The 16,198-nt window shown below is 40.8% G+C and overlaps 1 protein-coding gene across 1 annotated transcript in view; it reads right to left on the bottom strand.

Moving 5' to 3' along the window:
• sh3bp5b (SH3-domain binding protein 5b (BTK-associated)) overlaps positions 1-4,561 on the bottom strand; it is a 67,205-nt gene extending 62,644 nt beyond the window's left edge. Inside the window, exons 1-2 of the mRNA XM_049582775.1 lie at positions 4,230-4,561; positions 319-381 (exon numbers count right to left, since the gene is read on the bottom strand). Coding sequence (XP_049438732.1) covers positions 319-381; positions 4,230-4,307 — 141 coding nt within the window. The 5' untranslated portion in view covers positions 4,308-4,561. The remainder of the gene's footprint in view (positions 1-318; positions 382-4,229) is intronic.
• Positions 4,562-16,198: the final 11,637 nt, after the last annotated feature.

A 16,198-nucleotide genomic window follows, 5' to 3' on the forward strand; every position in this document is an offset into this window, starting at 1 on the left:
AGGCCGGCTCCTTGTATGTTTAACCCGCTGAAACAAAACATAAAGTGAGCTTTTACAAACAGTTTGGCCTGATGACAGAGCAAAGGTCCGGCGTAACTCAGAGAAAATCTGCTGGATCTGCACAGTGAGCAAAACAACACTGTTCTGAGGAGGGAAAGTGACAGGCTGTCAGTCAGCACGCCGTCAGAGCAGAGGTGAACCCTGTATCTGCTGACAGTCGTTACATGTGTGTGTGATTACAGGCTCTATCAGTCAGACCGGTAAAAACCAACACACAGCCATGTGTGTGTGTGTGTGTGTGTGTATCCACAGACTGACCTCCAGCTCTGTCTCACATCGGTTGATGTCGTCGGTGGACTGGTTGAGTTTCTCCAGCTCCCCCTGGAAGAGAGGGAACCACAGAGAGGTGAAGACACAGAAACAGAAAGAGGAGGAGGAGGAGAGAGGAGTGTAATATAATATCTCTAATACAGGAGAGAGAACCACAAACATCTGGAATGATTCAAGAGCAACCCAATCAAATGTATAAATATTCACAATACACTGAGACAACCGTCTGAAGTTCACGTTAGTTCATCTTCTTTAAGAATAAAACTTAACATATGAGTCAAACATCACCTCAAATATCAGATATTAAATACACTCTGATCCATGCGCAGTTACTGCTCAATCAGTGCACTAAAAGCTGGATCCGTATCGACCTCAATACCAATTCAGCAAATCAAGTCTGTGCATCCCTAAATCCATTTTAAATCACTGTAAACCCGACACTTTGAACTGAAATATGAATTTACTTGTCAGTGGTTTCTAACCTGGCGGAGGAGCAGAAGATAAATCATTCATGTGCTGCACCAAACTAGAGCCTCACCGATGTATCAGTCGGCCCATAAAATCAGACGACATTGGCCTGTCAGAGATATATCTGTATCAGCATAAATTCTTAATATTACAAATACAAATTAAACTTTAGGCAGCCGACTAGAATAATATAATCAACTGCTTTTTCAGTTCACTTGATACAATTTGCTGCTACAAACAGGTAAATGCACCTGCACTTGTCGAGCCCCTTTCTAGTCTTTCAACCACTCAAAGTGCTGTTTACACTAAGAGTCTCACACACACACACACACACACACACACACACACACAGGTGGCCGAGGCTACCATACAAGTTGCCACCTGCTACTCAGTAACCCAGCCATCAGGAGCAATTTGGGGTTCAGCATCTTGCTCAAGGATCCTTCGACATGAGGAGCGGAGGAGCCGGGGATTGAACCACTGATCTTCTGATTAGTGGACAACCCGCTCTACCTCTGAGCCACAGCCACCCAAACACATAATGGAAACCACAAAATATCTCCATACTGCTCGTCCGTAGTGATCCAAGTGTCCTGAAGCCCCGACATAAAAAGTTGTTTGGAAAAACATCACTTGAACTCTGTTTTTAGCCTCATTGTAGCCTGTAGCTCTGACTGCCTCTCTGCACCGTGCTCACGTGTGCGTGCGAGACCAGCGAAAGCATGTGAACACACATGAACGCGGTGCCCATGTCTCACAGTCTCGCGCAGGCACGTACAAGTGAGCACGGTGCAGAGAGACAGGTAGAGCTACAAGCTATAATGAGGCTAAAAACAGAGTTCAAAAACAACTTTTTATGTCGGGGCTTCAGGACACTTGGATCACTACGGACGAGCAGTATGGAGATATTTTGTGGTTTCAGTTATGTGTTTTTGGACGTTTGAATCTGGGGCGCCGTCAGCCTCCATTAGGTGGAGTTGTGCTGCTACCTCCTCTCCCCTTGGATCTCTGCAAGTGATGTGAGGACTCTAAAACTTCACCTGAGCCTCCCTCGGCATATGGGTGAGTAGATAATGGCTGAACTTTCATTTTTGGGTGCACCATCCCTTTAAATATTGTGAACATTTCACTCCATAAGTAATTTTTTTACGGCTGTAAGATTCCATTATTAGTCACGTTCAATAGGTTTTATGTAGGAATATGATTACTAGGTCAAGTTCAATTAATCTAGATGCTGCCAACAGGCAAATATACATTAACGCATTAGGTTTGGCAGAAGGTTTACAGATATGTAACTTCACACACGTGGACATTCACGCAGAAGAGCTCGACTCATTATCACAAAAACAACTATGACAAATGACAATTAATACCTCACAAATTCAAATTTAAGACGAGTTAATGACTTTAAACATCTAATCTTTATAAAATTGAATTCTAGAGTGTGTACATTAAGCAAATAAATTAAAAACGCTCTGCCCTCTGTTCACAAAACATGTTTTTGTGGGCACGTACAGAGTTTGGCAAGCAAGCATTTCTATATGCAGCTCCTTACAGGTGCAATATTTTGCAGAACGACTTGAAGTTGCACTCAGTGTTTCCTCTCAGTCATTTCACAGCAGTGTTGCAGGATATTCGTATGCAATCATATAAACGCCCATGTCACAGTACTTCTTAGCTGGTCTTTGTATTCAGGTGTATTTGCTGTTTTCTTGCATTTTTATGGTTCATTTCTAGCAGATATATTAACATACTTTTTGGTTTTTCTCTGATTTAAGTTTTTTATTGTTTGTTCTAGAGCTTTACATTTTTATGCTGTATTTTTGTCCTATGTTGTCTGTCTGTGACTGATGCTGCTGCCTGTCTCGCTCAGGACACTCTTACAAAGAGACTTTTAATCTCAAAGGGTTTTTAATGGTGAAATAAATAAAAGGAGGAGATTTCAAGACTTTTTTTAGGAGCTGCAGAAAACCTGTAGTTTTATTATTTAAGACCTCTGACCATGAGTCGTTTTAACAGCCAGTTTCATTTGTACTCCTGAGTCTTTGTCATGTATGCTCTGGAAACATTGATTTTTATAATGTTACTTATTGTATCTCATTATTTTTTGTACTTCAATGAAAGATTGTCACTTTATTTTGAAAAGCTCTGCATCTACGGAGTTAGAGTTGTGTCTTTATTACATGCGAGAAAATAAATGAGAGAAAAAAAAATGTTTGAGAGAAAACAAAATATTTTAGAGAAAAGTTTTCACACTGATAGCAAAAAATAATAACATTTGAGACTAAAAAAAATTTTGAGAGAAAGTATTTTGTCATAGAATATAAAAAAAAAATAATTTGAGATTTAAAAAATGATTTCCGAGAAAAAAAAACAACTTTTTTTACTCTCCAATATTAATTTGTTGCTATCAGTGTGAAAACATTTTCTCTCAAAAAAAATTGTTTCTCTCAAAACATTTTTCAAATTTTTCAATTTTTCAAATTCAACTGAATCATTCATCCACCATGGTCAGTTCACCGGCATAGATGTGCTGCGTTATTTGGGATAGGAAACTCCAATGTTTGGGTAAGATGATGACACAGATGAATGATTCAGTTGAATTCGACTCCCACGACGATCCTCACCCAGCTGTCAATTCGATTGAGACTGGCCAATAGGAACGTGGCCCCGCCCATGACAATATTTTCACAGTGAAAGCAAAAACCTGACACGAGAGCAAAGACGTAGGTTTTGCGAGAGAGAAGAAAAATGTTTTGAGAGAAACAATTTTTTTTTAGAGAGAGAGAAAATGTTTTCACACTGATGGCAAAAAAATAATATTTTGAGAGTTTTTTTCTCGGAAATCATTTTTTAAATCTCTTTTTTTTTATATTCTTTGACAAAATACATTCTCTCAAAACTTTTTTTAGTCTCAAATATTATTATTTTTTGTTATCAGTGTGAACACCTTTTCTTTCAAATATTTTATTTTCTCTCACATCATTTATTTTCTCGCATGTAATAAAGACACAAATTTAACTCCATATGCATAAACATTGATTTATAATTAATATTTAATATTGTATTTACAAATGTTTTCACTCATGTCTGTGTGTGTTTCTCTGTTTAACAATGACCAGCCTGCAGTCTCTGACACATTTACATCAGGATCAGATTCATTCATATCTCCACATCACATGGATCAAACTGTCTCAGCTGCAGGATCGATTTCAGATTAATGTTTCTCACATTAAAAACAAAGAGCAGGTGAAGCAGCTGCAGGATGCTAACATCTGGACTTTGTTCTCTGAGCTGTTAACGGTTAGCTAACATGAACTCCAGCAGACACACACACACACACACACACACACACACACACACACACACACACAGACGAGCGGTCTGAACTCGATTAAAACCCCCTGATCGATACAATCCTGATCAGTTACCTGGATTCTGGGGTCCACTTCCTCGTCTTCATATTCGGTCTCGTCGTCCGTGCGGACCTCCTTCTCTGGATGATCCATGCTGGAGCTGAAGGACAGATGGAACCGAACAAAGAGACGTTTCCCCGGGACGCACAGGGACCAAACACCCGTCTGTCTCTGTCTCACCACACGTCGGATTCCCGAGCTCGACTTTATCTCCCCGATTTAAATTAATTTATTTCTAAAAGGCGGGTTTTTCGGAGAGGAACATCTCGGTGTGTATCCAGCAGGAGCCGAGCGGCGGCTGTGTGTCTCCTCCTCAGCTCTCTCCTCCACACTGAGCTCGGTGCTGAAATGTCCTGAGTTCTGATTCAGACCGGGAACGCCCCCTTCTGAGAGTGTGCTGTATGAGGGGTGATTAGTGCCCGACAGTGACCAGGCACCCCCGCCACTATTCTTGATCATATTCACTGATCTTTCGAAGACCCACCGCATAATTTGTTCTGTGAATATGTAAACAGAATATACATCAAACTAAAGAAATGACCCAGCTGTTTTTAAACACAAAAAACTTTTTATTCCATTTCTCTTTTTAGCAACACTTGAATTTGTGCATTTGTGGAAAAAAAAACAACATTTCGGACAAAAAGCTGCAAAAAAACTTCAATTTCACATTAACATTTTTTGTATTTCTAATTTCCTTACATCAGGCTGAATTGTATAAATGGAAAAAAAATTATTATGAAAATAATCTTCTCTTTGAGGTATAGCAGAACACGTTGCCACGTTCAGTGTTGTTCAGTGTTCTGTTGTCTCCGTCTCCTCTGTGGTCGTCTTGTCCGTGCGTCACTGTCACCATCATGGCGATCCTGTTTCGTCCCACCAAACTCGTTTGCTTCTTTGCCCAAATCTGATTCAGAATGTCGATTAAAACAGGAATTGTCAGAGTCCATGTCCATCATCATCTCCATGGCTTGCACAACCGCAAAGGTTTCCGTTGGCACCGCCATTTTCATACAGTATACAAGCTGCTACATCTTCTTCTGGTTTCCACTGGATCTTCTTCTTGGTTTGTTTTTGGACGCGGCAGTGCTGTCCTATTTCACAAGATGTTAGTCTACATCTATCTTAAACAAATCTATCTTATAACAACCAAAGCACAGATTGCAAATCTCATCAATAGTGGGGAAAGAGTTAAATACTTCTTCAAAAAACAGTTCCACTGACATTTTTCTTCAACTGTAACCATACACAGCGTGTCTACAGGTATCAGACAGTCAGATTCAACGTTTATTAAAACCCATTTAAGACACCCTTTAACCAAATTTAGGGAATCAAATCATGTTTTACTGAATTAAGCATTGCAGGCAGGTAGCATATCCTCCTGAGACCCTGTGTCCTCTTATAAGGAATTCACATTTTTGGTTTCCTGCACCTTATTCTTCATTCTGCTTAACTCAGACCTGTTGTCTTTGTTTGTGGATACTCTTTGTGCCATCTAGTGGTAGTTAGAGCACAATACACCAATCCATGTACAAACAAGATGGCAGCCATCTCTGCCAAGTCAGTCTGCAGCCGATACCGACAATAAAGTGGACAAAACCTTATAACATTTATGGTTGAAACTTGTTTATTAATACAATTAGATGAAATGTTTGTAGTAGTTCAGACTTCACAAATTCAAATTTAAGACTAATGATTTTTAAAGCCTTATTGTTGTAACATTGAATTTAAGACATTTTAGGACTTTTCAAGGACCTGTAGACACCCTGCATACGTGTCAACATGTTAACATCTTTAGCCAAGTTAGCCAATACTCAAGTACTGTACTTGAGGTCAAGTTTAAGGAACTTGTAGGCCTACTTTACTGGCGTCTTTTTTTCATGGCGCATTTTGTTTTCTTTAGTGTGAAATCACCTGAAAATAAGAATCTCTGTGTTTTGTAACCTTAGAATGAGTCGTTTATATCAGTGGTTCCCAACTGGTGGGTCGCAGTTCAAAAGTTGGTCATGGATTCATTCCAAATGGGCCGCAAGTGACTCACAAATGTGTCAGGTTTGTAAAAAACACACTTTATTTTTAAGTACAGTGAATTTCCAGCACAGAGCTTTTACTTTGAAGTGCCATTTCCTGCTGTAGATTGGGTGACTAATGGACAGCTACTTGATAGAGACAGCAAACTGCCTTGACAATATGACCAAACACAAGTATGACGCTTAATGTATTTAATCGTGTGGACCATGATATCTTTATGGATATCGTGTGGACCTTTATATCTGTATAGGGAGTGGGTCTTCATCTACGGAGATCGCCATGCTGCGCCGCCATGTTTCTACAGTAACCCAGAACCGACAACTTGTGACAACTTATAAGGTACCCCTGCTCTGTCAGTGGCCTTTCAAGTCTAACAGTGATGTGCTAGGTGACCTCCTGCATCTGTTGTTGAAATTCTAAGACGGCATGTCAGTTTACGCCTGTTACATGCAGTGTGTCTTTTCAAAATACATTTCCTGTGAAAGTGTATTTTTAAAAATACAACTGGTAAAACATCTCAAACAGCGGGCTCCTGGGTGAAAGTCCAGGGTTTGTTGGACCCATCCACCTCCCCTTCTACCCAGGACATTACACACAGAAAATCACTCATATGTAACATGACACTGCTTTAGTCAGTGTTTTTAAATCACTTGTCTGTTAGTTTTGGAGAGGAAGAGACCTCTGTGGATAATTCAGCTCCCTGTAAAAACCTCCTGAACACTGAACAAATTCTAACCAGAAGTTTCAGCTGGTTGCAATCTGCAGTTCTCACCACTAGATGCCACTAAATCTCCCTCAGTCTTACACACTGCCCCTTTAACATGCATCTCATTTTTCCTGCGAAGATCTATCAGCCTGTGTGTCTTGAAGCTGGAGTCTGAAACTGCACCAATGCTGTGTTTAATCAATCTCTTCTGCTACATTTATCAATATACAGTAGGTGTATACAAGTCTTTACTGTGTCCCCAGAAGAATACCCCAGATATATTTTAAATACAGCTATGCCAGTTAATTTTCTGAAGACAGATCTTCCTGTCTGGAAGTAGCAATAAATCATGATGATAGCAAACTAACACACACACACACACACACACACACACACACACACACACAGCGGTCAGTAAGTCAGGGTTGTGACTGAGGTTTTGGAGCAGTGAGAGGACACTGCAGACTGTTTCCTCCTCTTTTCAAAGGGTTTGACGTATCCTGTTATTCAGATAAATCACCTGCAGCCCAAGGAGACACAGAACATGCTGACGTGACTCTGGATATCCTTCAGGCTCCGCAGGGCGTCAATGCTTATTTTCAGCTGACATATTGGGTTGAAACCCTGCAGGGAGAGGCAGGTCTGAAAAATGTGACATGTGCATATCTGCACCTCCAGTGTTTCTATAAGGAGGAATGAAATGAATGAGAGGATGAGGATGAAATCAAGAAAAAATGATTGGCTGGAAATCCTTTAGTTGATCGGCTGTATCTGAATTTACTATGTTTGTATGAACACTAATATTTCCCTATTATTTTAATATATTTTTGCCTTTTATTGCAGTGCAGCTAGAGAGTGACAGAATCGGGGGAAGAGAATAGGGATGACATGCAGTAAGGGGCTGTAAGTTTGAATTGAACTCGGGCCGCTGCATCGGACTCAAGGCCTTTGCACACTGAGTCTGATTTTTTTGTCCGAAATTGTAGATGTCTAAAAATAAATACGACTTCACGTTGTGTCAGTCACGTTTGCACTCTGAGACTCTGTTCCTCGCCTTTGTCAGAGCCTTTAGAGACGTTTGACCAAGAATCAGACACAGCTGAGATGAGACAGTTATTCATATAGAATCCTTTCATAGCTCAGACAGCTCACGTTCAACAGGTCAGATACCAATATTCAGGTGGATGATGATGAGGAGGAGGATGTGGACCACACACAGAATGTGGACGACAGCTCAGCCCCTTCATGCAGCTGCGGGAGGGTCCAGTTTAGTGGACAGATGATTAATTGTAATTTTCTCCCAAACATAAAATGAATACTCGGAAATTCTAACAACGTTACTTGATGTTAACGGATTGTATTTACCTGCAAGGTTCTCCTGTTATAGTAGGTTTGGCAATAAATTCTTGAGCTGCACGACATTTCTTGTATTCCATCGGCCATCTTGGTTTTCAGACATTTGTGTTGCACTTACAACACCTGGCCAGTGGGTGGCAGTGTACGGCAAGACGCACTGGGATCCACTGTAGTGGCTTAAGGCTAGTTCACATTACACGATTTTCACCCTGATTTTGCTTCGTGGAGACAATCGCAATCTTTTGAGTGTTCATACCTGACGATGTGTGTTTCTGTCATCGGGAGTCTCGCCAACTGTGTTACGACCTGTGTGTGCACACCACAAGATTTCTCCACCGAGCCCTCGCCGACAGAGCCCCAGATAATGCGGTGACGTCACCAAACTTGGAGACAACACATCGTAAAGGCATGGATATTCTTTATTATCCTGGGTCCAAACACAACGCGCTCCCCGTGATCCTGTAGACGCCGCCATTGTTGTTGTTGCTTGCCAGCCGGCTTGATCAGTGTTGCCAGATCTTTGGAGAGAAACAAGCAACCAGGGCTATGGAAACAAGCCCAAAAGAAGCGACTATCATGCGTTTAAATAACTCATTAGACGGATATATATAGAGGAAGGTGACGTTTAGAGAGCAAGCCCAAATAAGCAACTGCACTTTAGAAACAAGCCCAAAGTCGCGGCTAATAAGCGGACCTGGCAAGTGGCAACCCTGCAGCTTGTCCTCCTCACATTTCTTCCGTCCTCCTGTGTGCTGACGTGGGACGTATCCCGCCTCTCATTGGCTGATGCTCTTTGTCAGTCGTGTCACACTTCTCCAGTTTTCTAGCATGCCAGATATCCAGTCCCAGTCACAGACGAGGGGGCGACTTGCTCGTAGGCTTGTTCGCACACAAGGACTCGTCGTAGTAGACTATCTGCTGACTCACCTCCGACCCAGGGTGGCTCTCAAGATCCTCTCAAAACTAATGTATATACTAGAAAATGGCTTTAAATAATTGTCCCCCTGACCACTGTGCATGAAAGGGTTAAAGGTCATAGTTTTAGTCACTCTTTATATTTTGTTTTATTCTGCTTGCTTCAATGTTTTCTTTTTTGTTTCTTCCTAAAAGCACTGAGTTGTACTTTTGAATTAAGATGTAAAGTTTATGACTCCATTCTCAATCTTTGTCCTCATGTGCTCTTTGGGGGAAGCAGCAGAAAAGTCACCTGAGGTTTTGTCTCCCTTCCTCTTCAGCTGAGTGTCCTTTGTGCTGAAGCATCTAAATGCTTTCTGTCGGAGCCGCTCCATCACCCTCCTTCCTTGAGGTAAGCAGGCACATAATGGTGGTTATGCAACCTGTGTAACGTCACCTCGGGCCTCCCTCTTTTTAATCTGTGTGCTTTCAGTACGTTCTCCTCTGGTGAGCAGGAGGAATGAAAACAAAAGATGTGATGGGTGATGCTGAGAGAGAGTGTGCAGAAACCCTGCGTCCCTCCACATATCTGAAGTCTTGTAAGAGTGATATGAATGTTTTGTGTTCCATTTCACAGCAGATAAAAGGTCCTGAAGGCTCCATTATATCTAGTCTGAAGATAAATGTGGTCTCAGTGGTTGATGAATATGTTGCAAATTCCTATAATAACAATAATAATAACAATAATGAACTACAAGAAATGCAGCACAAAGTGTTTTACAATAAGGGCAGTATAATCACTGAGTGCTTCACATGAAAACAGACATAATGGACATAAAACAGACAAACAAGGCAATTCAATATAAAAGTACATTTAAAACAGTTTAAAACATGGATTAACTGATTCATAAAATCATAGTGTTGTAAAACTATAAATCAAAACATCAAGTAAGATTTTAAAAGAGTTGCAGCAGTGTGAAGCGTAAAAATAAAGTGTTTCCTGTATGAGGAAAGTCAGAGACTGCCAATATGGAAACTAAATGAAAACTTATCACCAATCCAAATTCTAAGGTATTTGTAGACAGAAACTCATTACAGTTTGATAAAATTGAAAATACATTGTAACATAAATTGTGAAATGGACAGGGCCCAAAACTGAACCCTGGGGCACGCCTTTAGTAATACTCAAGGGATTTGATTGTATGGGACCAAGTAAAACTAAGTATACAAGGAAGAGGAGCTTAAAATCAATTGTAAATGTAACAGGAAATCAGTGCAGAGCAGCTCAGACTGGCCTGATGTGCTCTAGCTGAGCTGCAGAGTTTTGATTGAACTGATGTCTCCCAGTGGTGTTTTTTGGGAGGCCAGTAAAAAGTGCATTACAGTAGTTGAGTCGGTTTGAAATACAGTGGTGAATCAATTTCTCTGCATCTTTTTCATTTCAATATGGTCGTACCTTAGCGATGTTTCTAAGGTGAAAAATGATGTTTTGTTAACCTGAACACAGGATCACACCAAGACTTGTCACCTCAGATTTAATCCAGGGAGATCAATTCCTCAGATTATTATGCAGCATTTCTCTTTTTGTTTTTGTAAACTTGCTGTAGCTCGAGCTCCGTCTGTCAACATTAGAATATAGTTCTAGTCATGCAAAGAGTTTTCATTTTATGTGCCCAGATTTTGTAGTAATGTGTCCTTTAAAGGAATTGTGTGGAAGATTTAGTGGTGTCTAACGGTGATGATTGCAAATTGAAACTTCTCCCGTCAGACGTCTCTTCCTCTCCAAAACAAACAAACCAGGTGATTTAAATCATTAAAAATACTGAATAAAGCAGTTTCATGTTAAAGAATCTCAGAGCTTGGGCATCCAGAGGGAGCTCGGAGTGGACAGTTAAGGTGGTTCAGCATCTGATCAGAATCCTCCTGTGTGCCTCCTGTTAGAGGTTTTCCGCGCCCATCCAACTGGTGGGGCAGATCCAGAGCATGCTGGAGAGATTATATATCTTGTCTAGGTGTCACTGGGGAGAGGGACGTCTGGAATACTTTGCTCAGCCCCTGTAACCTGGCCTCAGGTAAAAGGATGGAAATGGATGGATGGATGACACAGCAGTATATAAAGTAGCTGAAATCAGCATGTCACTATCAGATATTCTTAAAACTCTAAAATCTCAATATCAGCCTCAAATCAATCTTGTCTTGGTCGGGATATCGTAAATTCCATACAACTGATCGATGAGTTCTTGTTAAATCTTTTTATAAAGCAATTGATACTGAAAGTAAAAAAGATGCTGGAGATAAATTACTCCACAAAGTAAAAGTAAATGTGACATATGTATCACAGAATCAGATTCACAGATGCAATTCTCCAGATATTTGAAATACTCCAGCCCTCATGTGGACTCGCCAGGACGGGACGCTGTCAGCAGATTCCTGATATCCACTGAGAACATGGAGGTTTGTCCTGATAAAGGACACGCTTTTTGAATTCCAGGAAAACGATGCCTCTGTCTCTCTTCGTCTGTCTCCTCACTCTGATGTCTGCCTGGTGATGTTAGTGATCTAAGAAGTTACTCCTGCTCCGGCCCTCACTGTCAGTAACTCTGGATGAGTGTCAGTTAAAAGGCTGAAGAACGAAAGTAACTCAGTGTTGGCTGCTGGCAATGTGCTGAGTGTAGTCTGTAGCAGCCAGACAGTGGTTGTATTCACAGCAGAAGAGAAGCAGATTGTGTCTGTTGTGAATGTATTTAAGCTTACGCTCCTGAGGCGCTCGCTGTGAGTGGCTGTGGAGGAAAGACAGAGAATTTAACCCAGAGAATTTGGTGTCATCTGGTGAATAATCCAGTTAAAATGACAAATAATTAATATTTCTATCACATTTTTTGGTATAAAAATTCCAAAACATTCAGTTGAAATGATGAATTGAGTTATGGTTTTCTTGTCTGTCCAACAAAATTGATTTCAGCACAAATTCTCACCAACGACCGGCCACATTAGTGTTGGTTGACTGCCATCAATATTCTTGATCTCCAGATGGTGATTCTTCGTAATTCCTTTCAGTGACTTTTTGACAAGCTCTCAGGAAGTGCACCGGACTTTAAAGCCAATTTTCATTGTTCCCAAAATGTAAAACTACAACTTCGGTTCTGTCGTGTGATGCCATTGGACCCAAAAGGACTTTTTCCTATAGGCTCACATTGTATGAAAAGGACATCTTTAAATGAGAGCATCACAGCCCCTGCAGGATGACTCGTTTTACTAAAAGGATCTGATTATTTCAGTCCGAGTCCAGTCTTTATGGTCTAGAAGCACCGCACGATTAAATCATTTTAGTAGAGGGATAAACCAGAAGTCAAGCCTCGGTTGTAAGTGAGTCAACTGGAAGACCATTCACTCCTATTAGTCCATACCCACTGAGTGCACAGTTTCCCACGTACAGTTTCACATGGTGTGTGTTTGGGATACAGGTCATAGGAAATTGCAGATTAAATAGTCAACTGAACTCATTAAGAAGAGCAATGTATTCAGACAGAGTGTTTGTGAATTTGATAGTACAATTGCTTTATTGAAAGTACAGTAGTACCATTACCAATAGTGGGATAGTTAGTGGGCTAAAACTGTACATTAGAAGTTGAGGTAGCACGTTGAAAGGCAGATAGTTAAAGTGTTTATATGTTGTATTGACTTCAAAGTGGGGCGCACTGGTAGAATAACTGACTGACTGACTGACAGAATGCCACACTGACAGTTTCCGTGATTATGTACAGCATACCATACCATGATTTAGTCATACCAAACATTAGAAAACAACACCAACATTGGTCCACAGGGGGAGCCACAGCGATCGGTCGCATTTTAGCCATTTTGAAGCATTTTTCTGTTGTTATAGCGCCACCCAGTTGCCAATTAGAGTTAAATTTCTCCAGTCACCTTGAGGCGTCCTGTTCTACATATCTACCAAGTTTAGTAAAAATCCATATGGCGGTTAGGCCTAGATAAGAAATGAGCTCTCTAGCGCCCCCATTTTGTTTGATGAGGTCAATAATGGAGGGGTCCCCTCAGATTATGTGTGGTCATATGCCTACAAAGTTGCGTGGTGATGGGTGAAACCCTTGAGATGTTATACACCTTTATGTGATGAGCCACGCCCTCCGCAATATTCATTGCCTTATAGAAGCTCAGTTTTAGGAAGTTTTCCAACTTTTGCCAAGAGGGAACTTTAGATATTGGTTCCTAGATTATGTTCACCCAGTTTCATGCAGATCGCTCAAACTTCCTAGGAAGAGATCCATTTGAAGTGTTTTTCAAAAAATTCAAAATGGTGGAAAATCTATATAAGCAGAAGTTATGGGTTCTTGAGGCAAATGTGTTCCTCATGAGGAGAGGCATCTCTGTGCAAAGTTTCATGTCTCTACGACATACGGACATACAGAGTTTTCATCATTGTATAGTACGATAGTAAGATGAGAACCTTCATGATGTGTTTTTTTATCGATCTGGAATTCGCCTTTTAGCAACTTTTGTGGCAGATTTCAGACAGACGTTATGCACTGTGCCACAGGATGTTAGAGTATAGATGAACCTTAATTGATTTAAATGAATAAGGCACTACATAGTGAAACAGGCAGCACAGTTATTCGTGCATTTCTGATTTTCTCTCAGTTTTCATATTGTGTGACATCGCGATCTACAATCAGACACCTTTCATTTTTATACAATCGGGCACTGAAAATAATGAACAAAAAGCCTGTTTGGTGGCATCACTATTGCATATTAGAGTGATATAATCTTATTTATCAATATATTTTTACTGAGACAATATATTTGTGAGCTGTTTATAAAGATGTACATCTTCATCACAAACCAATGGGCTCAGGGCTGACACCCGCAGACAACCAGGGGAAGTCAGAAAGTAACACATGATTGGATTTGGTCTTTTATCATTAGTCATATCTTTTAAGCTGAAGGAAACACTGTTAACAGTGAGAGTTGTGATGTGGTACAGAACGGTGTGTACCACAGATTGTATACATTGATGGGGGTGTGCGCTGCTCAGGATGTTACATAACAGTGTGGAGGCAGACGATGATGAGGGGGACCTTGACGTGAGGCTGGACACCTGACCTTTCTGTCCCTGTCTCTTAACTTCCTCTCTGCTTCCTGATGGCAGGATGAGCAACTGGGACATGCTGTTCTTTTCAGGGACAGCTCACGAACAGACACTCAGGATGCAGCAATGCCCAAATACATTTACATCATGTGTTTTAGTCACTTAGCTACAGGAGCAACATACAGCACACCGAGGGCAACAACAGGTCGAGCTCTGCTTTACTGGAGGTATGAATAGATACTTAAAAAGAAAGCAGTGTCAATATTATTACTTCAGACCATCAGCTTTTGAGATATCTGCTGCCAAAACCACAACACCGTGTACAGAAGGAATTTCATAAGTGGTGCATCAGTTATATGAGGTATTTATCCATTGTCAGTGCATTACTTACAGTAGATGTCAGCTGGCACGCCCCCAGTTTGGAGAAGCAGCAGGAGTACTGACACAGAAGCAATGTACTGCTGTGAAAAGGAGCAGCGGGACAAATGTATTTTACCCTCCTAAATCAGTATCAGTATAAGTGTATGCCACATTTACAATATTTCTACTGCTTTACTGCCATCATACTACTCTCTTTAAAGCCAGACTCCATTGGAAAGAGAACCCCTGCCATTTAAGCTGAACACAGGAGCTGCTGAACTATTGCCACCTCCATCAGTTTGTTTGTGTTATTGTGTAACTTTGGTGTTTTAAATGGTTCGCTTGGATTCACCAAACTCACACAATAACACTAACTAGATGAGAGAAAATGAATTATAGGATTACTAGTCCATAGCCATTGGTAGCTTTGTCACCTTCTACCTATGCCAGTCCTCAATGCCTATGTGCAGTTTCACATAGATTGACCACGTCAGTGAGTAGAAAAACGTGGGACAGACAGAATGACTGACTGACAGAATGACACACTGACAGTTTCTGTGATTATGTACAGCATACCATACCATGACTTAGTCATACCAAACATTAGAAACAACACCAACATTGGTCCACAGGGGGAGCCACAGCGATCGGTCGCATTTTAGCCATTTTGAAGCATTTTTCTGTTGTTATAGCGCCACCCAGTTGCCAATTAGAGTTAAATTTCTCCAGTCACCTTGAGGCGTCCTGTTCTACATATCTACTAAGTAGGGATAGACTGATATGGATTTTTTAGGGCCGATGCCGATACCGATTTTTTTTCCATCGCCCTTAGCCGATGACCGATTATGGACTGATGATTTTCTTGAGCCGATATTTGGGGCCGATACTGCTTTTGCTCCCTCAATTTACATAAAAAAAAAATGACACAATGATAACAAATATTACAGGTCTCAAGTTTAAAATAAGAAACATTTATTGAACAGTAAAAAATACTAAGACAAGATGCAAAGTTGAGTTAGAACAGGTAGAATATTATTATTATTATACATTCAAATAAAAAAAGAGTTCAGTGCTCTTAAATCTTCCAGTAATGTCTTATAAAATAAACAAATATTTAAGCTGAAGCATAAATAAAACAACAACTACTGTACACAGTAGGATTCGCTGCATGTGCGCTGCAGGGTCTTCCGGCAACACAGAGCTGCCCGTGGATGCCTGTCTGTAAATCATGCCAGGGAAAAATAAATCCGCGAACCCACGCGCGTATCGGCCGATGCCAATACAAGTAAAGAACTCAAAAATCGGCCTGATATATCGGCCGGCCGATGTATTGGTCTATCCTTACTACCAAGTTTAGTAAAAATCCATATGGCGGTTAGGCCTAGATAAGAAATGAGCTCTCTAGCGCCCCCATTTTGTTTGATGGGGTCAATAATGGAGGGGTCCCCTCAGATTATGTGTGGTCATATGCCTACAAAGTTGCGTGGTGATGGGTGAAACCCTTGAGATGTTCTACACCTTTATGTGATGAGC

This window comes from Epinephelus fuscoguttatus, linkage group LG8 (genome assembly GCF_011397635.1).
Source record: "Epinephelus fuscoguttatus linkage group LG8, E.fuscoguttatus.final_Chr_v1".
NCBI lineage: Eukaryota > Metazoa > Chordata > Actinopteri > Perciformes > Serranidae > Epinephelus > Epinephelus fuscoguttatus.